This window comes from Amblyraja radiata, chromosome 2, assembly GCF_010909765.2.
Source record: "Amblyraja radiata isolate CabotCenter1 chromosome 2, sAmbRad1.1.pri, whole genome shotgun sequence".
Lineage (NCBI taxonomy): Eukaryota > Metazoa > Chordata > Chondrichthyes > Rajiformes > Rajidae > Amblyraja > Amblyraja radiata.
In genome coordinates, this window is record NC_045957.1 from 103,398,119 (window position 1) to 103,422,195 (window position 24,077).

General features: G+C 43.3%; 1 protein-coding gene across 4 annotated transcripts in view; it reads right to left on the reverse strand.

Annotated features, from left to right (window-relative positions):
• cdk14 (cyclin dependent kinase 14) overlaps window positions 1-24,077 on the reverse strand; it is a 665,904-nt gene that overhangs the window by 494,464 nt on the left and 147,363 nt on the right. For 3 of the 4 annotated variants that reach the window (XM_033012602.1, XM_033012618.1, XM_033012611.1), the window contains one exon: window positions 8,355-8,600. The exons of the other annotated variant lie outside the window; for it this stretch is intronic. In XM_033012602.1, coding sequence (XP_032868493.1) covers window positions 8,355-8,600 — 246 coding nt within the window. The remainder of the gene's footprint in view (window positions 1-8,354; window positions 8,601-24,077) is intronic. 4 annotated transcript variants of the gene reach the window in all.

Below are 24,077 nucleotides of genomic sequence, written 5' to 3' on the forward strand. Positions count from 1 at the left end.
CGGCTGATGTGGATCTGAGGGACCGTGAGGGTTGGTAGGGGGAGAGGAGGTCAGTGAGATATGGGGGGGCCAGATGGTGGAGGGCTTTGTAGGTGAGGACCAGGATTTTGTAGGTGATCCGGTAGGAGATGGGAAGCCAGTGAAGTTTTATGAGGACTGGAGTGATGTGATGCCAGGATTTGGTGTGGGTGATGAGTCGGGCGGCTGCGTTCTGGACCAGTTGGAGTCGGTTGATGTAGGTGGAGCTGATGCCAAGGAGAAGTGAGTTGCAATAGTCCAGTCGGGAGGAGATGAAGGCATGGATGAGTCTTTCAGCAGCAGGCGGTGTGAGAGAGGGTCTGAGTTTGGCGATGTTGCGGAGATGAAAGAAGGAGGTTTTAATGACATGGCGGATGTGAGGCTCAAGGGAGAGGGTGGAATCAAAGATCACGCCAAGGTTGCGGGCCTGGGGAGATGGGGAGATGGGGAGACAGTGGTGCCGTCGATGGTGAGAGTGGGGTTATTGATTGGGGTTATCATACCGCTGGGGTGTAAACTACCCAAGCGAAATATGAGGTGCTGCTCCTCCAATTTGCGGTGGGACTCACTCTGGCCATGGAGGAGGCCCAGGACAGAAAGGTCGGTAACGGAATGGGAGGGGGTTGAAGTGCTGAGCCACCGGGAGATCAGGTTGGTTAATGGGAACTGTGCGGAGGTGTTAGGCGATGCAATCGCCAAGCCTGCGCTTGGTCTCACCTATGTGGAGCAGTTGACACCTAGAGCAGTGGATGCAATAGATGAGGTTGGAGGAGGTGCAGGTGCCTCACCTGGAAAGACTGCTTGGGTCCTTGGATGGAGTCGAGGGGGGAGGTAAAGCAACAAGTGTAGCATTTCCAGCGGCTGCAAGAGAAAGTACCAGGGAATGGGGTGGTTTGGGTGGGAAGGGACGAATTGACCAGGGAATTACGGAGGGAGCGTTCTAGGCAGTAAGTAAAGACTTACATTACAACAGAAATCCACATTTTTCTAAATTCTATAATTTATTAAGAAAAAATAAATGCTTTTATCATGTCATATATATGTACTACAACATCCATTACACGAAAAAACAATTATTTAAACTGGAATTCAGCCTTCATTATGCAATTTTACTAAAAATACTCACTACAAAACTGCAACTGGGACATATGCGAATGCATACATAAATTAAAATTATTCAAATTTATAAAATTGTTGTTATAATTACCCCTTCACATGGAAAACACCAAGTCACAATTGAGGAAAATTATTTCCCAAACTTCCACCATTGACTTGATTATTCCAATTATCATAGTGTTCATACATTCATGTTTCCAAATATCATGCTGACGGATATGTCTTATCTGGTTATTTATGTCACATATAGTGAAGTGTAAAATGTACTGCCATGTGATCAATACTGAATCAATGCAAAAATGTTTACTTCATTTTCAATTGCATCTTCAGGAAAATATGGATGTTGACTTTAGCCCATATCCTTCTTTAATATGCTAATATTTCAACGTGTTTAACAGGACATCTATATTTATACTCTGTGCCTGAAAAATACTTTTTAAAAGTTAAAAATACAATATTACAATGGATGTATAGATTTGGAAAGAGTGGATAAAAATGTTGTCATATATTCTGACATTGCAGCCTGCAATCCTCCACAGTTTTTGTAAAACTGGAGTTTCTATACCCCACCAAAATAGATTTTAATCAGGTGTCTGCAATTCTTTTTCACTTTTTTTTTAAACTCCTGCCATTTACGAGCTCTAATATTCTAATATTCAATATAAAGCAATTTCTTTCCTTAATTTAGAAACATAGAAACATAGAAAATAGGTGCAGGAGTAGGCCATTCGGCCCTTCGAGCTTGCACTGCCATTCAATATGATCATGGCTGATCATCCAACTCAGTATCCTGTACCTGCCTTCTCTCCATACCCCCTGATCCCTTTAGCCACAAGGGCCACATCTAACTCCCTCTTAAATATAGCCAATGAACTGGCCTCAACTACCTTCTGTGGCAGAGAATTCCAGAGATTCACCACTCTCTGTGTGAAAAATGTTTTCCTCTTCTCGGTCCTAAAAGATTTCCCCTTATCCTTAAACTGTAACCCCTTGATCTGGACTTCCCCAACATCGGGAACAATCTTCCTGCATCTAGCCTGTCTAACCCCTTAAGAATTTTGTAAGTTTCTATAAGATCCCCCCTCAATCTTCTAAATTCTAGCGAGTACAAACCGAGTCTATCCAGTCTTTCTTCATATGAAAGTCCTGACATCCCAGGAATCAGTCTGGTGAACCTTCTCTGCACTCCCTCTATGGCAAGAATGTCCTTCCTCAGATTAGGAGACCAAAACTGTACGCAATACTCCAGGTGTGGTCTCACCAAGACCCTGCACAGGCCGCCTTACACATGCGCACTGCTACGGCCAGCACATCATCGGCCGCCCTGCACATGCGCACTGCCATGGCAACTGGTTGGTGCTGGGCACTTTCTCCCTCGCTTTGAATTGTGGGAGATCTGGCCGCCACTGCTGTCCGCTGAAAGCCAATGTAGAATCACTGCCTGGAGCTGGAGTAACTCCCTGGAGTAAATCTTGCAACTGGTTTCCTGGTCCTTCAAAAATATTCTAAATGGAATTTAAACTGGAGGTGGTGGAGGGTCCATCACCAAACTACAAACTGTGAACAATAACAGACTATTGCGTATCTATTTATTTATTGTGTATGTATATGGTCTATGGTATATAAACACACTGAACTTTTCTCTCCTGTTCTGTATATGTTTACATATTCTGTTGTGCTGCAGCAAGCAAAAATTTCATTGTCCTATCTGGGACACAATACAATAAAACTCTCTTGACCGTTGACTTGGACTTAAGCAAAAAAGGGTTCTTGGGGAAAAAATAGCTACCTTAAATTTAGTTGCGTCTGATTGGGTAACTATGGTAGAGTGAAGACTATTCCATGCTTTAATTATGCGGGGGAACCATGGAGCAGCCAGCAACTCTGGCTAGAATAAATTGGGTGACGTTTCGGGTAGAGACCCTTCTTTAGACTCCCTCTGGTTTTCGTGTTTTTAGTTTAATTTAAAGATACAGCGTGGAAACAGGCCCTTCGGCCCACCGAGTACACGCCGACCACCGATCACCCGTACACTAGTTCTATCCCACACATTAACAACGTGAGTCAAGAGTGTTTTATTCTCTCACGTCCCAATTCGAACAATGAAATCCTTACTTGCAGCAGCACAACAGAATATGAAAACATAGTACTCTGTAAACAATGTTATAAACAAGAAAACAAAATGGTGTATATTTATATATGAATATATAACTATATAAATATATATGTGTGTGTGTGTGTGTGTGTGTATAATATATATACACACACACACAATTTCCATCCTGGGATTAATAAAGTTCTATCGTATAGTATCGTGTGTGTAGGATGGAACTGCAGATGTTGGTTTAAACTGAAGATAGACACAAAAAGCTGGAGTAACTCAACAGGTCAGACAGAATCTCTGGACAAAAGCAAAATATTAAATTTTGGGTTGGGTCTGAAATAGGTTTCTGCACACCTTTGGAATGTGGAAGGAAACAAGAGCATCCGGAGAAAACCCATGAGATCAAAGGGAAAAGGGGCAAACTCCATACAAACAGCACCCATATTCAGGATCAATTCTGGGTCTCTGGCACTTTTAGGCAGCAACTTTATAGCCAATGTACTGCCCCATAGTCTTGAACTTAATTAAAACATACAGTAGCTGTAAAGGGGGACATAGCGTCACGTGGAGATTTAAGACTGAAAATTGATATTTTCATTTTTTTAGTAACCAACGTATAATTTTTTGTGTGTTGGAAAACAAAATATAGTTGCACAGCTGGTAGACTTATTGCCTCACACGCCAGAGATCTGTTTGCTCCTGCCCTCGGGCACTGTCTGTGTTGAATTTGCACATTCTCCCAGCAAGCGTGTGGGTTTCCTCCCACATCCCAAAGACGCATTGGCTTTGTAGGTTAACTTGTTTCTGTAAAATTGCCCCTAATGTGTAGGGAGTGGGTGAGGAAAGTGGGATAACAGAACTTGTGTGAATGGGTAGACAAAAATGCTGGAGAAACTCAGCGGGTGAGGCAGCATCGATGGAGCGAAGGAAATAAGCAACGTTTCGGGTCGAGACCCTTCTTCAGACTGATGTGAGGGTGAGTGGGATGGGTAGAAGAAAGGAAGAGGTGGAGACAGTGGGCTGAGGGAGAGCTGGGAAGGGGACTACCTGAAATTGGAGGTCAATGTTCATACCGCTGGGGTGTAAACTGCCCAAACGAAATATGAGGTGCTGCTTCTCCAATTTACGGTGGGCCTCACTCTGGCCATGGAAGAGGCCTAGGACAGAAAGGTCGGATTCAGAATGGGAAGGGGAGTTGAAGTGCTGAGGCACCGGGAGATCAGGTTGGTTATTGTGAACCGAGTGGAGGTGTTGGGCGAAGCGATCACCAAGCCTACGCTTGGTCTCATCGATGTAGAGCAGCTGACACCTAGAGCAGCGGATGCAATAGATGAGGTTGGAGGAGGTGCAGGCGAACCTCTGCCACACCTGGAAAGACTGCATGGGTCCTTGAATGGATTCAAGGAGGGAGGTAAAGCGACAAGTGTAGCATTTCCTGCGGGTGCAAGGAAAAGTGCCAGGAGAGGGGGTGGTTTGGGTGGGAAGGGACAAATTGACCAGGGAGTTACGGAGGGAGCGGTCTCTGCAGAAAGCCAACAGGGGAGGAGATGGGAAGATGTGTCCAGTGGTGGGATCCCATTGGTAGACAAAAATGCTGGAGAAAATCAGCGGGTAATGCAGCATCTATGGAGCGAAGCAATAGGCGACGTTTCGGGTCGAGACCCTTCTTTAGATTGATGTCGGGGGGGGGGGGGTCACAAAAAGAAAGGAAGAGGCGGAGACAGTAGGCTGTGGGAGAGCTGGGAATGGGAGGGGAAGGAGGGAGAAAGCAAGGATTACCTGAAATTAAACAAGCCAATGTTCATACCGCTGGGGTGTAAACTACCCAAGCAAATATGAGGTGCTGCTCCTCCAATATGCGGTGGGCCTCACTCTGGCCATGGAGGAGGCTCAGGACCGAAAGGTTGGATTCAGAATGGGAGGGGGAGTTGAAGTGTTGAGCCACTGGGAGATGAGGTTGGTTATTGCGAACTGAGTGGAGGTGTTGTGCGAAGCAATCGCCAAGCCTGAGGTTGATCATACGCTGAATAATCCAACCACATTTTTGTTTGGAAGTGGAAGAAATAATATAAATTGCATTCATTGCAACGTGTAAAAATAGATGAGATACTGTATTATAATTTTGCTGCATGTCATTGTGGTATATATCATGTCTTGATTCGTGAATATGTTTAGTTTGTGCCTTTAGATGAAGCAGAAATAATATGTGAATGCTTCATTGAGCATAATTCCGACTGGTAACCGACACTTCGTCCGAGCACATTATCGCAGCGTCATCAAGCCGTTTTAAATGACCACCTAAACTGTCATTTGGCAACTTAAAAAGCTGCCATGGTTGCACGGCTGACAACAGAGAAAATAAATTAAGTGAGAGCCCAGCAAGGTATATAATATTTTTGACACTGTCATAGGCCTTTCTTACATATGCGGTCTCAACGCACTGTAGTCTCTAAACAAACTTTCAGTAATTCTCCTTGACCTCCATTTCAGAATAATAGTGTTTTAAGCCGATAACTCGACACTAGCACTGGCAATAAATAAATAAATAAAAGCACAGCTTTCCAGCCCCTTATCGCATTGGTCATGCTTGGCTGCAATCGGTCAATCTGGTGGACCATCTTCCGCTAGTCGTGGGGGTGGGGGATTGGGAGGGGCCTCACAAGTGGAAAAGCCTAAGGACTCTCTTCATCTAAATCCAGCCCTGCTGAATGCCTGGTAATCTCTCCCCATGACAGCACTGGGAATAGAATGTATGTTTCAGGAGTCTGGTGCAAAGAACATGAATGAAATAGAGGAATGAAATCTATTAAGGATTTATGAAGGCTTTGGCAAACAAGTGAGAAAGTTCATTACATGAATATGAATGAGAGAAATTAATCAAAGTGCAAGACTTCCCAATGTGACCTATCTACTGACTTTCAACTACTCCAACTCCTTTGGGGCTTTCTTAATTCCATATAACTACACCTGTAACAATGCAGTTAATCTAATGTTTTAATTTGTATTCATCCAAATTTCTAACCGTGAATATTATTCATTTTCAATGGCACAGAAAGAATTTAAGTAATAACTGGACAAAGTGGCACCCGTTGGGCCTGTTCCCCCAGCGCAATAACCACTCAAAATAGCCCCCATGGGAGGCCTGGTCCCCCAATGCAACCCATTCCCCAACATAAGATTCCACCACTCACCCGTTCCCCCAACGCAACCTGTTCCCCAACGCAACCTGTTCCCCTATGCAATATTCCACCACTCACCCATAGCTCCCAACTGTGCAGGTCGTCTCACTTTTAACGCAATATTCGACCACTCACCCATAGCCCCCATGGGAGGCCTGGTCCCCCAACGCAACCCATTCCCCAATGTAAGATTCCATCACTCACCCGTTCCCCAACACAACCCATTCCCCCAATGTAATATTCTACCACTCACCCATAGCCCCCAACTGTGCATGTCGGCTCATTTTTTCACCCTCCCTCATTTTTAACTTTAAAAAAAATGCAGTTGCACTAAGATTTAATGTGATGTAGGTGCCACCCACAAGGCCATCTTTTGTTATCCAAATCTAATCATTAAACTTTGCTGTGCTGGGTTAGGCTGGCAGATTCTTTCCCTGAAGGAAATTTGCTGCGATGGACTCGGTGTTCTGGGATAGCAACATTGTAGCCGGTAGGGCATTGTGTCATAACTGCCTAACTGCCAGTCTCTCTCTGTCTCTATCAATCCTTCCCACATGGGGGTGGGGGAGGGCAAAAATCTCACTCTCTCATTATTTCCCTTGAAGCTGCTATCCCATTGTCTCTCTGTCACCTCCTTTTCCCTACCTTCAGTCACTGCCTCCCTCACTTCTCTCCTTTCGCACTCCACCACTAAAGACAATGTTTAAATAACATTTCTTCTCCTCCCATCCCCCACTCCGACAACTCTCATAGCTTGTGTATTGGCAGCATGGATCACATTGTGATGACATTTTCGGTTATCGAAATGTACACGGCAGCGTATGTAAATGAGATCTCATTGTGATTGGAGGACTGAGATGCCATTGTGACATCATCACTGGAATTTGCCAGAAACGTCTTGTCAGTTATTATTCTCAAAGTTGGCTTTTAAAAAAAACTTTAAATATCAATAACTTGTGAAATATAACATCAAATCTGAAGGAAACTTGATTAGATCGACAATGAGAAAACGCTGAGTAAGGTTCTGTAAAAATTATAGTGCTACCGTGTAGCGTTTTGGCGAAAATACAATCACACAGACAAACACACACACACACACACACACACACAATCACACACACACACACACAGAAACAAGACAAGACTTTTAGAGAGACAGACAGACAGACAGACAGACAGACAGACAGACAGACAGACAGACAGACAGACAGACAACATTACTGAGGACAATTTCATGTCACCTGAAAGTTGCAAACAGAAATAATTCACAGAGAAACTAAAATCAAATCTAGCTACAAATACATCACATAATTGTTGCTACAATCCAAGATAATTTATTTTACTTTAGAGATACAGCATTGAAACATGCCCTTCAGTCTGCGACGGCCATCCATCACCAGTTCATGCTAGTTCCATGTTATTCCCACTTTTGCATCCTGCACACTAGGAGCAATTTCCAGATGCTAATTATTCTACAAATGCGTGCGTCTCGTGGGAGGAAACTAGAGGACCCAGAGAAAAACCACAGACAGAATGTACAAACTCCGCACAGAGAGCATCCGTAGTCAGGATTGTACCCAGGTCTGTAAGGTAGCAGATCTACTGCAACATTTTGCCCTTTATCAACATTCTCTTATGATGCATCTCTCATCTACTCATTGTATGAGTAGAGTGCGCCCACCCCAGCATAGGTCAACTCTACAAATACAGATTCAAAATCATCATTTCTGTAAGAATATTACCAATCTTTTAGAACTAACTCAAGAAATGAAATGTGCAAAGGATAAGCATTATTATATCGATAAATATTGAAAAGACATTAATTCCCCAAAGAGCAAAAAAAAGCATTTAAATGAAAACTACATCAAGAACATAAAACAATGCATTTCAAATCTATACAAATAAAGAGAGGCAGCACTGCAGAAGCTACGACTTACTGAACTGGGGCTGGAATGTCGTCTGAACTTTGGAGATTCTTTACCACTGGAAGAGCTCTTGAAGTTAATACACGCGTTGTTCTCAGAATGAACCCTTTTCACTTGAGTTTGTGGCTTGTCAAATGGATCAAAACTGCTCTGAGTCCTCTGTACTCTGACTTTTCGGTCTTCATGAATGGTGTCCAATGGTTTGATAACAGAATCCATAGCCTGAGAATTTCTTGTAGACATCTTTGCAACGCATATCTGTGGAAAAATTGAGATATTTATTGCATTAAAACTATTATTTTGCAGTATTTTAATATGTTACTGTTGTTGTTTGTTTGCTTACGGGCCACTCCATTGTGTAGTCATACATTCAGATTCTGGTACAACAGCTTGCCAGTAGCTGTGTGATAACTAAAACCTTAACAGTGCTCCTGAGCTTCCTTCAGTATAAAATATTTATAATTTATACAATAGGCTGCTGTGGAATAACAGGCTTCAATTACTCTTCCAAAATGATGATCTAAACAATGGTAATGAGCAAAGGCCTGGTCTAGTGATAGGTTTGCATTCCACCAAATTAGGAAACATTGACACTGCTGTAGGCCTTGTTCAAAAACGATTCGAGTTTCAAATGTGAATATTTAAGAATGATGTTAAATCATGCATGATTTAACACATTAGGTTGATCCAATTCAACAGATAGTGTAACACTGTCATTCAATATGCACATTTGACAGTCACAAAGTACTATCTCATGTAAATATCAAAAGATTAGCTTACCAAAATTAGTTAATGCTGCTAATTAAAGATGTATTTGTTCCACAAGTATACTAGTATTCTGAATCCCATTGAAACTGCCAATTATTTGACCACATGCAGTTTATCAATCTGGCAAAAGCCTCAGTCTGAAGAGGGTCTCGATCTTGAAACGTCATCAGTCTGAAGAAGGGTCTCAACCCGAAACGTCACACATTCCTTTTCTCCAGAGATGCTGAGCTACTCCAGCATTTTGTGTCCACCTTTGGTTTAAACCAGCATCTGCAGTTCTTTTCTACACACATAATCCAGTATGATTCCTCCTCAAATTGGACTATCCACATGCTTTCAGAAAACCTTTTTGGATACACCAAACAAATTTTACCCCACCCAATCTTTTTGCACTGAATAGGTCTCAGTCAATATTGGGTAAGTTAAAGTCACCCACGACACCAACATCATTGCCTTTGCATCTTTCCGTTATCCACATATATGTTCTTCCATCTCCTACTTGCTATTGGGAGGCTGATATTTTAATCCCATTAGAGCGATTGCACCTCTTTTTATTTTTGAGCTCTACTCATGTTAATTCTGGCCAAATTGGAGCTGCCAGGACATTAAAATTGAGTAAAGGCTTCTGTGCTGCTAGGCCATTTTGGTCAAATTAAATGTGCCTTTGTTTGCCAGTTTGCCAGCGGTGGTTAGGGTATTGTATTGGGGAATTTGTTTTGTGTTTTTCAAAATAAAGTTTAGTTGCGCAAGTGCTTGAATCAGTATTTTATTGACTGAAACTAGACTGGGGGGAGCTTAGAACGAGCTATTTACACTCATACAGCCTCAGTGGACACAGGCTTAAATTTGTTTCTAGAAAATCACATAATTAAAATGATGTGACTGCATGTGACGGCTGACTGCAAACAATAATATGCCAAGGTACACTTTACATTTTGTGAATTTAGCAGTTTGTTTTCATTTTCAGGGGGAAATTAGATCTGGATTTGAAAATATGGGCATCCGTGGTGCCTTACCGAAACATAATTATTCCATTAAAGAGAGATAAATGAAAGAGCAATGGAGATAACAAAAATGCACTCAGCGGGTGCTAATGTGTATAAATATAATATAAACTAATGTGAACACAAATTTGCTGTCCCAATTTTTCTCTTTCTCAATGCAAAGTAGTGCACAATATGAGTAAAGATGATGCTCTTAGTTTTGCAGTTGTGTTTGTTAGATTTAACTTTGCTGTGATGCTAATATGTGTTCGCAGATTACTCAGAGAGGTCCTTAATCAATATTTGTGCTTTGTTCAAGTACAAGTCACTAGATAATGGTGGTTTGGAGCAAAAATTCCAACATGTTGCATTCACTGATGTATTGATGGTTCTGGAGGGTTGTTTTCCTGTAACACGTACTTTAAAGATCACAACTTCCTTCGAATACATCACATAAAGCTCAATTGTCCTTCAGTTGGTGACATGTATTACTAATTGAAATTGCCAGTGAAATGCGCACAAATGGACAAAGATGCTTAGCTGTAATCAAATAAACAAGACTTGTACATTCTTCAGAAATGAATCACTTAACAACTTCCTGGATATCTCATTACAATGCAGAACTGGTGACCCACTCCTTTCAAATCTGGCTGCATCAGGTCTTCAGTGCATCAGATTTAGACAATAGACTTTAGAGGTGCAGAGTGGAAACAGGCCCTTTGGCCCACCAAGTCCAGCTGTTCACCTGTACACTAGTACTATCCTACACAGTAGAACAATTTACAGAAGCCAATTAACCTACAAACCTGGATGTCTTTGGAGTGTGGGAGGAAAGCGGAGTACCCGGAGAAAACCCACGAGGTGACAAGGAGAATGTACAAACTCCATACAGACAGCACCACGTAGTCAGTCGAACTCGGGTGCTTGGTGCTGTAGGGCAGCAACTCTGCCATTGCTCTTGTCAATTGTTTGGGAAGGAGCATCGAGGTGGCCTTTTAATTTCTTCATGACAGTAGTCTCAAATTCTTCCCCCTACTAGCAGAATAATGAAGGCTGCGAACTTTAAGTTTGTAGCAGACCGTCCATCACAGCAACATTTCTTGGACAGATAGTAATAAAGGATCCACCCATTCCTCATATCTCCAATGGTGTTACTGCTCTTCTCATCCCATCTTGTTTTTGAAGTTTTCCCCTTCTACTTTGCTGCTGCTTTTTCATTGCTCCTCCTCTTTCCAATAGGAGTGGATGAATGTTTTTGCAGGACAAGATATTGCTAAGAACTCCAGGTGAAATTGGGGAAAAAGTCACCAGAAGCAAATACCTTCAAGAAAGCTGATGTAGGCCACCAGCACTACCACAAAATACTCTTGCACCGAGTGTGAAAGCAACAACTGAAATTTGCGTGGCTCGCCAGCAGGAATGATTCAATGTGACATCTAATGGAGCCAGTGACCATATTGGGAAACCAAAAACTGCCTTTAATGAATGGAAGATAGACACAAAAAGCTGGAGTAACTCAGCGGGACAGGTAGCATCTCTGGAGACATGGAATGGGTGACATTCGGGTCCAGACCCTTCTTCAGACTGAAAGTCACGGAAAGGGAAACGAGAGATATGGACAATGATGTAGAGAAATAAAGAACAATGAATTAAAAATATGCAACAAAGTAACAATAAAGGAAACAGGCCATTGTTAGAAGTTTGTTGGGGGAAAACGAGAAGCTGGTGTGACTTGAGTGGGGAAGGGATAGAGAGAGCGGGAATGCAGGGGTTACTTGAAGTTGGTGAAATCAATATTCATACCACTGGGCTGTAAACTGCCCAAGCAAAATATGAGATGCTATTCCTTTGCGTTTACCTAATCCTGACAATGGAGGAGACCTAGGACAGATAAGTGAGTGTGCGCATGGAAAGCAGAATTAAAGTGTTTAACAACCAGGAGATCAGTAGGTTCAACTTTAAGAAATGGAGTTGATGATCAAGTACTTGAATTATATTATCACCACCAACACCAATGCAGAATGGTTTGGGATAGGGTACAGTGCCAGTAAATCAAGATTGCTTCAAAAATCACTGTTGCAATCAGCTGCTGCAAAACTAAATTGCCCACGCTAAAGAAGAGACAGCCAGGGAGGAAGAGTCAGCATCAAAGAGGAAATCTGTAACAAACCTGTGATGGGCGCACAGCAACAGAAGTGGAGAGAGTATTAACTGATGATGAGTTCAAGAAAATTCACAAAGTCAGCAGCAGGGAAGCTATGATTCACAACCAGACTCCATACCACACACCAGTCAACCAAAGCAAGATAGATGACTCAATGTGTCAAGCTGTCCTGTAAAGAGTGCTGCAAACAATCTGTTAGGTAGCAGGATGTGATTGATGTGACTGATAGATGGCCGTGAAGGGGTTGAGGGAGACTGCTCATTTCATGATTCTTCCTGATGCCTTTCATCACTCCAGCACTATGACTATGTGCCGTCACCATGCTACATAGTTCCCTAAATAATAACGTGCCTCGGATATAAGTACTGCAGTTTATGAAATTACAAGCTGTAAAATAAACTTCCAATTTTCAACAGCAAAGCAGATGAGGTTCAATGACAAAGAACCAGATATCAGTTTCTCATTCTACCAGAGGCAGTGTGCAAATTGTTAAAGCAGAGTTTAATCTTCTAATAACAGTAATATTTGAAAAGGTTGAAAACATCTCACTGACTCCAAAATACCCAATTTAATGCAGTTCAGAAAAATGTTCTCTTCCAAAATAGATAGACACAGGTCGATAGAATTATATTTGTTTGTTACGCGTCATTTCTAAATATATTTGTTGAACACAAAAATTTGTTATTTAGTTACATGTTATAACATAGGAAGATTTCAGGACCATAAATTGCAAAAGGTAAAAGTACTTTAGCAATTTACAATTTCAAAAGTAAGATAATTGTTTTAAAACACACTTGCTGCTTGAAGTCATGTTTTTGTATTTCAGATGTGGATGTGTAAACGGCAGAGTGGAGAAAATTCAGGTTGAATGTTCGTCATGACAGTTAAACAATGTGCCTGATCTTGCTGGTCAAATGTAGATAATGAGATTCTGAAAGCCAAATCGGTCCATACACTCCATTGCAGAAAAGATTTATGAAGATGTCGCCAGGATTGAGGGCCTTAGTTAGAGGGAGAGGTTGGGCAGGCAAGCATTTTATTAATTGAAGTGCAGGAGGCCGAGGGGTGTTCTTATGGAGATGTAAAAAATCATGGAAATAAATGCAAAGAGTATTTTACAAAGAGTAGGGGAATCAAGAACTAGGGGTCATACATTTAAGGTGAGAGGGGAAGATTTCAATTGGAACCTGAGAACAACATTTTCACACAGCGGGTGGTGGGTATATGGAACGAGCTGCCAGAGGTAGTAGGCAAGTCAGATACTATAACTACATCTTAAAAATTCATTTGAATGGGAACATGGATGGAAAGGTCTAAAGGGATATAGATCAAATGCAAGAAAATGGGATTAGCTTAGATGGGGCATTTTGGTCTGCATAGATGAGTTGGGCCAAATTACCTGTTTCGGTGCTGTATGAAGCTATGATTATGGTATTTATGGTAGAGTGCATGACCCAAACATCAACAATTCAAACCACTGGGCATCAGCGAGCAGAGGAAGAAATAATTTGGTCCAAACTAAATGAACCCAAAACCCACCTGCAGAAAGGGACAGGCTGAATGTTTTCATATTTGTTCTGAAACATCAATAAGGCAGAGCATGACTGAAATCAGTAGGTATTAAATGAGAAATTCTGTAGTGACTGGAATCACACAGAGTAAAATATATTAATGACTACAAGGAAAATCATCTGTCCTAAATCAAGGCTAAATGCATTTCGTTGTCTCTGTACTGTACACTGACAATGACAATTAAAATTGAATCTGAATCTGAATCTGAATCTGATCTGAATCTGAATCTGATCACTGCCTCATGACTTAACAGCAAGAAACCCTTAGCCAAATCATGTTTGAACCTTTCATTCATGGCGTTGACTGGTGCTAGTTGTTGACAATTCCTGCATTTAGTTCTTTGCAAAGTTCATCAGATAATAAACTAGTCATTACCATCTTTGGTCATTACCACATCTAGAAAACATTCAGGTTCAAGGCAACAAATGGCAGGTAACATTCATGTTGATGGTCAGGTATCAATATCTGGAAAACAAGGACACTCATGTGTCACCTCTCAATTTTCAGTAACATTACTGCTGAATCTTCCAAGTTTAACTCATTTTGGGTCATCATTGACCAAAAGCTTAACTGGGCCAAATATGTGGGCCTATACTATATTAGTTATTTGTCTTAACTATATCAAGACAAAAAAAAGCTGGAGTAATTCAACAGAAAAAATAAGTATTCTTCAATGAGTGACTCATCTTCTAATCATTTAAATCATATGATTCAGGGAGAGCCAACTAAATGTATACATAATTGATTTGGTGGAATGAGTTGGGGGATTGTAGTGGAGGGTTGATTTTCAGATTGGTGGTCTATGACCAGCAGTGTGACACAGCAATTAATGCTGGGTCCCCTCTTGCTTGTCATATCTATTCAGATTCAGATTCAATTTTAATTGTCATTGTCAGTGTACAGTACAGAGACAACGAAATGCATTTAGCATCTCCCTGGAAGAGCGACATAGCAAATGATTTGAATAAATAATAATAAGTGTCCGGGGGGGGGGGGGGGGGGGTGATTGGCAGTCACCGAGGTACGTTGTTGAGTAGAGTGACAGCCGCCGGGAAGAAGCTGTTCCTGGACCTGCTGGTTCGGCAGCGGAGAGACCTGTAGCGCCTCCCGGATGGTAGGAGGGTAAACAGTCCATGGTTGGGGTGAGAGCAGTCCTTGGCGATGCTGAGCGCCCTCCGCAGACAACGCTTGCTTTGGACAGACTCAATGGAGGGGAGCGAGGAACCGGTGATGCGTTGGGCAATTTTCACCACCCTCTGCAATGCCTTCCGGTCGGAGACAGAGCAGTTGCCATACCATACTGTGATGCAGTTGGTAAGGATGCTCTCGATGGTGCAGCGGTAGAAATTCACCAGGATCTGAGGAGACAGATGGACCTTCTTCAGTCTCCTCAGGAAGAAGAGACGCTGGTGAGCCTTCTTGATCAGAGTTGAGGTATTGTGGGTCCAAGAGAGGTCATCGGAGATGTTGACTCCCAGGAACCTGAAGCTAGAAACACGTTCCACCTCCGTCCCGTTAATGTGGATGGGGGTGTGCGTGCCACCCCTGGACTTCCTGAATTGCCATATTAACAATGTGGATGAAACTATAGTTGGAATGATTAGTAAGTGTACAGATAATAGGTGGTACATGGATGATGAAGAAGGTTGGCTTGGATTACAAATGGATTTAGATCAACAAAGATTTGGGGCAAAGGAGTGGCAGTTGGAATTTAACTCAATTAAATGCAAAGTGATGCACTTTGGGAAGTTAAACCAGGGCAGGATATACACAGTAAATGACAGAGCCCTGGGGAGTGTCGTAGAACAAAGATGTAGGAGTACATGGTGTACATAGTTCCCTGAAAATGATGACACAGGTGGACAGAATGCTTTAGGTTTCAGTTAATAGTAGATCCTCCATAGGGACCAGCTCACAAACAAGGGCGCAATCTTAGCGAGTTGACAATTACAACTTTTGAAAGAAATTTGGACAGGTTCATGCTCAGGAAAGGTTTAGAAGGATATGGGCTAAATGCAAGCAAATGGGATAAGCTCAGGAAGGTTGCAAACGCGTGTGGTACACTTGCCTTAATTGGATGGGACCTTGAGCACAAAGGTTGCAATTGTTACAACAGTACAGGAATTTGGTGAGACCACACCTGGAACAGTTCTGCTCACTATACGATTAAGCTACATTGGATGCAGAAAAGATTCACAATGGCGTTGCCAGGGCTGGCTGGCTTGATTTACAAAGAGAGATTGGATAGGCAAGGGATCAAGAAGCTGCAGATGCTGGAATGTTGAGCAAGACACACAGTGGATCATGCGGCATCCATGGAGGGAATGGACACACGATATTTTGGGTGAGGACCCTTCTTCATTGTGAAGAAAGGTGCCCGACCCAAACTGTCATCCGTCCATTCCCTCCACAGATGCTGCTTGACCTCCTAAGTTCCTTCAGCACTGTGTGCTTTGAATAGTCTGGTACTCTTCCCCCTGATGCTGAGAGGTGACCTTATAACAGTTTATAAAATCTTTAGGGGCATAAATAAAGTTGATGTTCATACTTTTTTTTTGCCAGGGCAGTGGAGTTTAAAACTGGAGGCCATAGGTTGGTGAGAGGGAAAAAAATGTAAGGGGGACTTAGGGGGACAAGTCTTTTTCCACTTGACAATTGGTGAGTTTATGGAACAAAATGCCACTGGAAGTGGTGGAGGAAGGAACAAATAAATTTGGACAGGTTCATAGACAGGAAAGGTTTAGAGGGATATGGGTTAAATACACGCAAATAGGACAAGCTGAGGAAGGTACTTGGGTTGGCATGCAGAAGATGGGCCAAAGGGTCTTTTTCTGTGTTATGTTACTCTATGCCTATGACTCATCCTATCCATCCACAAATCAGATGTGTGATGATCATTGTCTATCCATCTAGAACCACAACAATAAATTAGCTCTTCATAAGAAACAGTCATTTTGCTTGATCTTATCATCCCTTACACTTTTTCCACCCTATATCTAAACAATCTTGCCTGCAGTAGCCTCTACCATGAAGGAATACATGGATAGGTACAAACCAATGGTCTAGAAGTCTAGGGTAGACAAAAATGCTGGAGAAACTCAGCGGGTGCAGCAGCATCTATGGAGCAAAGGAAATAGGCAATGTTTCGGGCCGAAACCCTTCTTCAGACTGATGCCTTCAGTCTAGAAGTCTAGACCTTCACGGCACAATATCATACCTCACCATGTGGGTCAATATTATTTCTCCAGAGTAACTGGTTTTGAGTGAGTTTATTGTCACGTGTACGGGGGTACAGTGAAAAAATAATTGAAGATTAGTAGTCTTACAGTTAATTCATTTGGATGAACCATTGTTTAAACTATAAAATACCAAGCAGCAGTATAGAAAAATCGCAGAATAAAAATATAGTCAGCACATCATCCGCATTCATTAATGCATCACACATAATCTGGCTGTGGCCTCAGTGCTTTGATTTACATAATGCGCTGCAGAAGTATGCCCACAAAGGCCATAAGCAAACGTCATCCTGAAGAATCACATTTATTAAAGATGTCCCATAAATGGAAAGGAAGCAATGAAACATCTCAACTGCTCATCCTTGTTTAGCTCTATAAACTATTCCCCTACCTATTCTCAGCAGTATTGATCTGTGGAGTTTTCAATCAATTTAGCCAACACATACTGTATAACCTTGTCACATTTTCTGTCAGATATTCAAATATTTATTTTAAATTGAATTCCCATTACTTGCCGGGCTTCGCTTCACATTTCCATAGGAATGTCAATGCTGCCTACAAAATGCTTTCTTTGCTTGTCTATTTATTCGTAAACCTTCAACCAAATGTTCCCAGTTATCCCATCACACACTCACAAACATTACCAACTCAAAGCAGAGTTTTTCCCCACACTTGTTTTCAAATCAACCAACACTCCAAAGTTTTGTTTTATGAAATGTTGCTATTTGGATATATGTACAGTTTCTCAGTTATTTTTTCATACCATTTCTAATCCATTTTTATCTGGTAGCCTATCAATTTCCATTTGCAGCAACCATTTAAGCCTCAATCACATATCTATTTTTCAAATAGCACAACTTTAGTTTTGAACCACTGCTACATATTGATGCAGCAAGTTTATGTGGTTTTTTTAAATTGGTTATTGTCGTATAACAATAATCAAGACTCCATATGTTTAATCAAGACTCCATATGCCTGCTCAGATGTCCACAAAAGATCTGGGCACAAAGAACTGCAGATGCTGGTTTACAAAAAAAAAGACACAAAGTGCTGGAGTAACTGAACGGGTCAAGTTGGATCTCTGGAGAACATGGATAGGTGATGTTTCAGGTCGGGACCCCTCTTCGTAAAAGATCTGACCGAGTTCAGCAGAATGTCTCCTAGTTGTCTCCTTATTGCGAAAAGTAGATTTATCTTGCATTTATCATCTATTTATACCTGCCCTCTCTCACCCACCCACTCCATCACCCACATAGTCATCCCATTGGGTCCTCTCCCCCCACCATTCTCATCTACCTACCCCACCTCCATCACTTGGTTCCATACTCTTCTCTTCATTTCCCATCAGATTCTATCTTCAGCCTCTGGTACCTCCACCTATCACATCCCAACCTCTGTTGTTATCTCCACTCATCTCTCCTCTAATTCCATCCACCAATCCTCATCCAGATCCACTAAGCACATGCCAGCTCTTGCCTCCATCCCTCTCATGTCTTTGCACTGGTCATCTCCTCTCCACTCTTTCAGTCCAGAGGAACGATCTTGACCTGAAACAGCAACAGTACGTTTCCCACCACACTTGCTGCCTAACCTGCTGAGTTCCATCAGCACTTTCAATTTTGCTCCAGACTCCAGTATCTGCAGTCTCTTGTGTATCTGTCTTTCAATTCATGTTTATGCCATCTGTTGCATCTAGCAGTTTACAAACTGCTGTCGTCTTACCGCAGAACCTACACTTCAAAAGGTTTCCCTGGTTGCCAAGTGCTTTTGCCAGTTCAGGAAAACTGTCAATAATTGAAAGGTTAACTCCGGTTTTTTTCTGCTCCACAGCTACCGCATGATCTGCTGGGCATTTCCAACATTCTCCCTTTTATAGACACAAAGTGCGGGAGTAACTCAGCGGGTCAGGCAGCATCTCTGGAGAAAAAGGATGTGTGACACTTCGGGTTGGGACTCTTCTTCAGATTCAAAATTGAAGAAAGGTCCTGAATCGAAACGTCACCAATCCTTTTTCTCCAGAGATGCTGCCTGACCCGCTGAGTTACTCCCGCACTTTGTGTCCATCTTTGGTATAAATTGGCATCTGCAGTTCCTTTCTCCATATTCTCCCTTTGATAACTGGTTCCAGCAACAAACATGACCCTTTGTGCTCTCTCTCCCTAATTTTCTCATTAACCTCATGAACCAATGACCTTCGGAACCTTGGAATCACCTGAGCAGCTTCAGCCTCATCCCATCAGAGATATCACATTGGCCTGGTCAATGCTCACCCATCCTCTCCACAACTTGAATTCAACTGGTTTACTTACAGTACACAGAGCATCTGATATAATGTCTTTAACCCAAAATAATCATTCTGTTTCACTTCACATTCGCTGGCTGACCTGCTGAATGTTCCCAACATTTCCAGTTTTATTTCAATTTCCAGCAACTGCAGTGTTTTGGTTTTCAATTACTGAAATATTAATATTGCCTACACTTACCAGCAGACCAGTGTGAAGGACTTCTGCGCTTTCACACTAGGAAATATGATCCCACACTAAGAGAACCCCACCCGAGTTGAATGAGTACAACAAAAATCAGTGAATAAATCAAGTTCTGGAAGAAAATAAGAAAAGGGCTGCAATATTGGATGTGCGCGCGCACACACACACACACACACACACACACACACTCACACATTAAACTATCTTTAAACCGTTATAATTTATGTGACATTTTTAATTTGGACAGGTAATTATGATTATCAATTGATTGCAAATTCAATTTAAACAACACTTTTGGCAGCTTTCAAGTCTGCAGTGAGACCTCAGGAGTGAGACCACAGCAGTATGGACACTATGCTGTCACTGCAGCTGGCCACTTGTTTTAGGAGTGGCCCCGACTCTCACTGAGATGGAAGCTGGGACCCTCGGGAAGACAGATCCTGAGCAATGCTGGAAAAAAACAAGGTTCAGACAAGTCAATGCAAAAGCAATGGGACTAAAGATCTGCCCAATATACACAAATTTGCAGATAAAATAAAGCATAATAACCTCATAACCAAAGTTGAAAGCATTAGTGATTTGTTTTAACCTTTAAAATAGCAGATTAATGAATAACAATTGATATAACACCCAACTTCTGCCTGGTCTTCCAACCACTGTATTAAAATGGGTGGTCCAGTTATGTTTTGGTCTACGGTGGATATTAGTGATATCAGAGTTTTGTTAGTACAGAAATAGGTCCCAAGTCCGCCATGTCAGTGCCAACCATCAACCGCTCATTTACGTTAAGTCTACATAAATCACTTTTTCATTCTACCCACATTCTCATCAATTTCTCCCCAATTCTGCCACTCTCGTACACACTATTGGCAATTGATAGTGGCCCAATTAACCTACCAATCTGCATGTATTTGGAACATGGAGAGAAACCAGAGCATCAGGAGGAAACTCATGCGGTCACAGGGAGAAAGTGCAAACTCTATACTGACGGCACCCGCACGTGGCGCCGACAGACAAGAAGCCGAAGCAAAGAAGTCGAAGCCAAAGAACCGAATGGAAACGAGGCCGAAACGCCAATAAACCGAAAGAGTCCGAAGACAAAACGCCTACTAAGGGATGGGACGCCTAAATGCAAACTAACCGAAAGGGCGGGACACCTAAAAGCCAATGAACCGAAAAGCAGCGTCGCCTAAAAGCAAACTTACCGAATGGCCGCTCTGTCAAAACGCCACCTACCCGAAAGGCGGCGTCGCCTACAAGCCAAAGGACCGACTGCCGCTCAACAGAAACGTCCAATAACGGACATGACGTTGCCGGGGGGCGGGACTTGTCAGACCCCCGTGTCCATCACATCACTGTGAAGGCATGAACATTGTCCCACTGGCTGGGTCACTGTGTGACAGCAGCCTCAATGGCCAGACCACTATGTGACAGCAATCTCACCGGCTCTGCAACTGTGTGGAGGCAGTCTCACCGGCTGGGTCACTGTGTAACCGCAGTCTCACCGGCTGGGTCACTGTGTAACCGCAGTCTCACCGGCTGGGTCACTGTGTGACAGCAATCTCACCGGCTGGGTCACTGTGTGACAGCAGTCTCACCGGGCAACATCTCTGGAGAGAAGGAATGGGTGGCGTTTCGGGTCGAGACCTATCAGACGCATTCTGAAGAATGGTCTCGGCACGAAACGTCACCCATTCCTTCTCTCCAGAGATGCTGCCTGTTTTGTGCGTGGGAGATTGGGTGCGTTCCGCAAACACCGAGTCAGTAATAAATAAACATCTGTCCCCGCGGCCGGGGTGAATCACCCGGTGTGGGTGTCAATGTCCGGGGGTCGGGGGGGGGGGGGAATCACCCTGGTGCGGAGGTTGGGGTCCGATGGCGGTGCATCGCGGTCAGTGACCGTGGGACACTCCCGCGGGTGGAGATGGAGGACAGAGAGAAGGGGGAGAGAAGGGGAGAGAGAGGAGGGAGGGGAGGGAGAGAGAAGGGGGTGAGAGAGAAGGGAGAGAGAGAGAAGGGAGGGAGAGAGGAGAGAGAGATGGGGGGGGAGAGAGAGGAGGGGAAGAGAAAGAGAAAAGGGAAGAGAGAGGAGGAGAAAGAAGAGGGGAGAGAGAATGGAGAGAGAGAGAAGGGAGAGAGACGGGGGGAGAGAGACGGGGGGAGAGAGACGGGGGGAGAGAGACGGGGAGAGAGAGACGGGGGGAGAGAGACGGGGAGAGAGAGACGGGGGGAGAGAGACGGGGGAGAGAGACGGGGGGAGAGAGACGGGGGAGAGAGAGAGAGGGAGAGAGAGAAGAGGGAAGAGAGAAGGGGGTGACGGGAGCGGGGGGGGGTTCATTTTCCCACACAAGCCATAGGTGACTGGGCAATCTGAACCCAAGCACCGTTGAAAGCGGGCGAAGGTGTGCATCGCTCGGGACAGCCCCCACTCTCCCATGGCCACCCTCCGCAGGCTGCAGGTCGGGTGGAGCGGAGGTTTGGGACAATGTTCATGCCTTCACAGTGATGTGATGGACGTGGGGGTCTGGACCAATCGCTGACAAGTCCCGTCCCCCGGCAACGTCATGTCCATTATTGGGCTTTTCTGTTGAGCGGCAGTCGGTCCTTTGGCTTGTAGGCGACGCCGTTTTTCGGGTAGGTGGCATTTTGACACAGTGGCCATTCGGTAAGTTTGCTTTTAGGCTACGCAGCTTTTCGGTTCGTTGGTTTTTAGGCGTCCCGCCCTTTCGGTTAGTTTGCGTTTAGGCGTCCCATCCTTTCGGTTAGTAGGCGTTTCGTCTTCGTAATCTTTCGGTTTATTGGTGTTTCGGCCTCGTTTCCATTCGGTTCTTTGGCTTCGACTTCTTTGCTTCGGCCTCTCATCCATCGGCGCCACGTCCGCACACGATACTGGCAGGATCTGAGGTCAGATCAGATTGAACACAAGCTTCTGGTGCTGTGGGCTAGCAACTATATCAGTTGTACCACTGTGCTACTGACAATATTGGTTGAGGGGGAAGGGGGGGGAGAGTCAAGGGAAGGGAGTAAACAAAATAAATAGCATTTTTTTTTAAAAGACAGAGTCCTGGAATAACTCATCAGGTTAGGCAGCATCTCTGGTGAACATGGATAGGTGACGTTTCAGATCAGGACTCTTCTTCAGACTCGGTCTGAATACGGGCCTCGCTTAAAAACGTCACCTATCCACGTTTTCCAGAGGTGCTGCCTGACCTGCTGCATTACTCCAGCACTTTGTGTCTATTTTGTATACCAGCATCTGCAGTTGCTTGTATCCATCAATAGCATCATATTGAATATTAAAGTAAGCAAGTCATGTTGGAGCTGTACAAAACTTTAGTTAGGCCTCATTTGGCGCATTGTTTGCAGTTCAGGTTGCCCTAATAAAGCAAAGATGTGATGGCTTTTGGAGGGGTGCAGAAGGGTGTTGCCTGAATTTGAGAGTATAGGTATAAGAAAAGGATTGGACAATTTTAGATTGTTTTCTCTGGAGTGGAGGCTGAGGGCAGATCTGATAGACGTGTATAAAATGATAAGAGGCATAGCTAAGGTAAGTAGTCAAAGCCTTTTTCCCCAGGATGGAACTGTCAAATACTTGAGGGCATAGGTTTAAGGTGAGAGGGGGAAGTTTAAAGGAGAGGTGCAAAGTACTATTTTTATACACACGGTGTGGTAGGTGAGTGGAACGTTTTGCCAGAGGAGTTGGTAGGAGCGGATACAATAATTTTTATTATTGCATTATTTTAGAGGTATCTGGACAGACACATGAACAGACAGGGAATAGATAGGTACAGACCATGTGCAGATGGGATCAATTAGATTAGCATCATGGTCGTCACAGACATGTTGGGCCGAGGCATTATTTCGAGAGGACTAGCATATAAAAACAGGGATGTAATGTTGAAGCTTGATAGGGCACTTGTCAGATGGCATTTGGGGTATTGTGAGCTGTTTTGGGCCCATATCTGAGGATTGATGTACTGGCGTTAGAGAGGGCCCAGAGGAGGTTTATGAATATGATCCCAGGAATAATTGGGTTAACATATGATGACCGTTTGACGGCACTGGATCTGTACTCGCTGGAGTTTAGAAGGATGAGGGGAGTCCTCATTGAAACTTACCGAATAGTGAAAGGCCGGATAGGCCTGGAAAAGTGGATGTGGAGAGGATGTTTCCACGAGTGGGAGAGTCTTGGACCAGCGGCCATAGCCTCAGAATAAAAGGATGTACCTTTAGAAATGAGATGAAGAAGAATTTCTTTAGTTAGAGTGTGGTAAATCTGTGGAAATCTTTGCCACAGAAGGCTGTGGAGGCTGTCAATAGATATTTTTAAGCCAGAGATTGATTAGTATGGGTGTCAGGGCTTACGGGGAGAAGACAGGAGAATGGGGTTGAGAGGGAGATAACAGCCATGATTGAATCGTGGAGTAGACTTGATGGGCTGAATGGCCTAATTCGGCTCCTATAAGTTATGAACTTGTCTGGTCCTGTGCAACAAGGACTAATGCTTTATTGATAAATGATTAGAC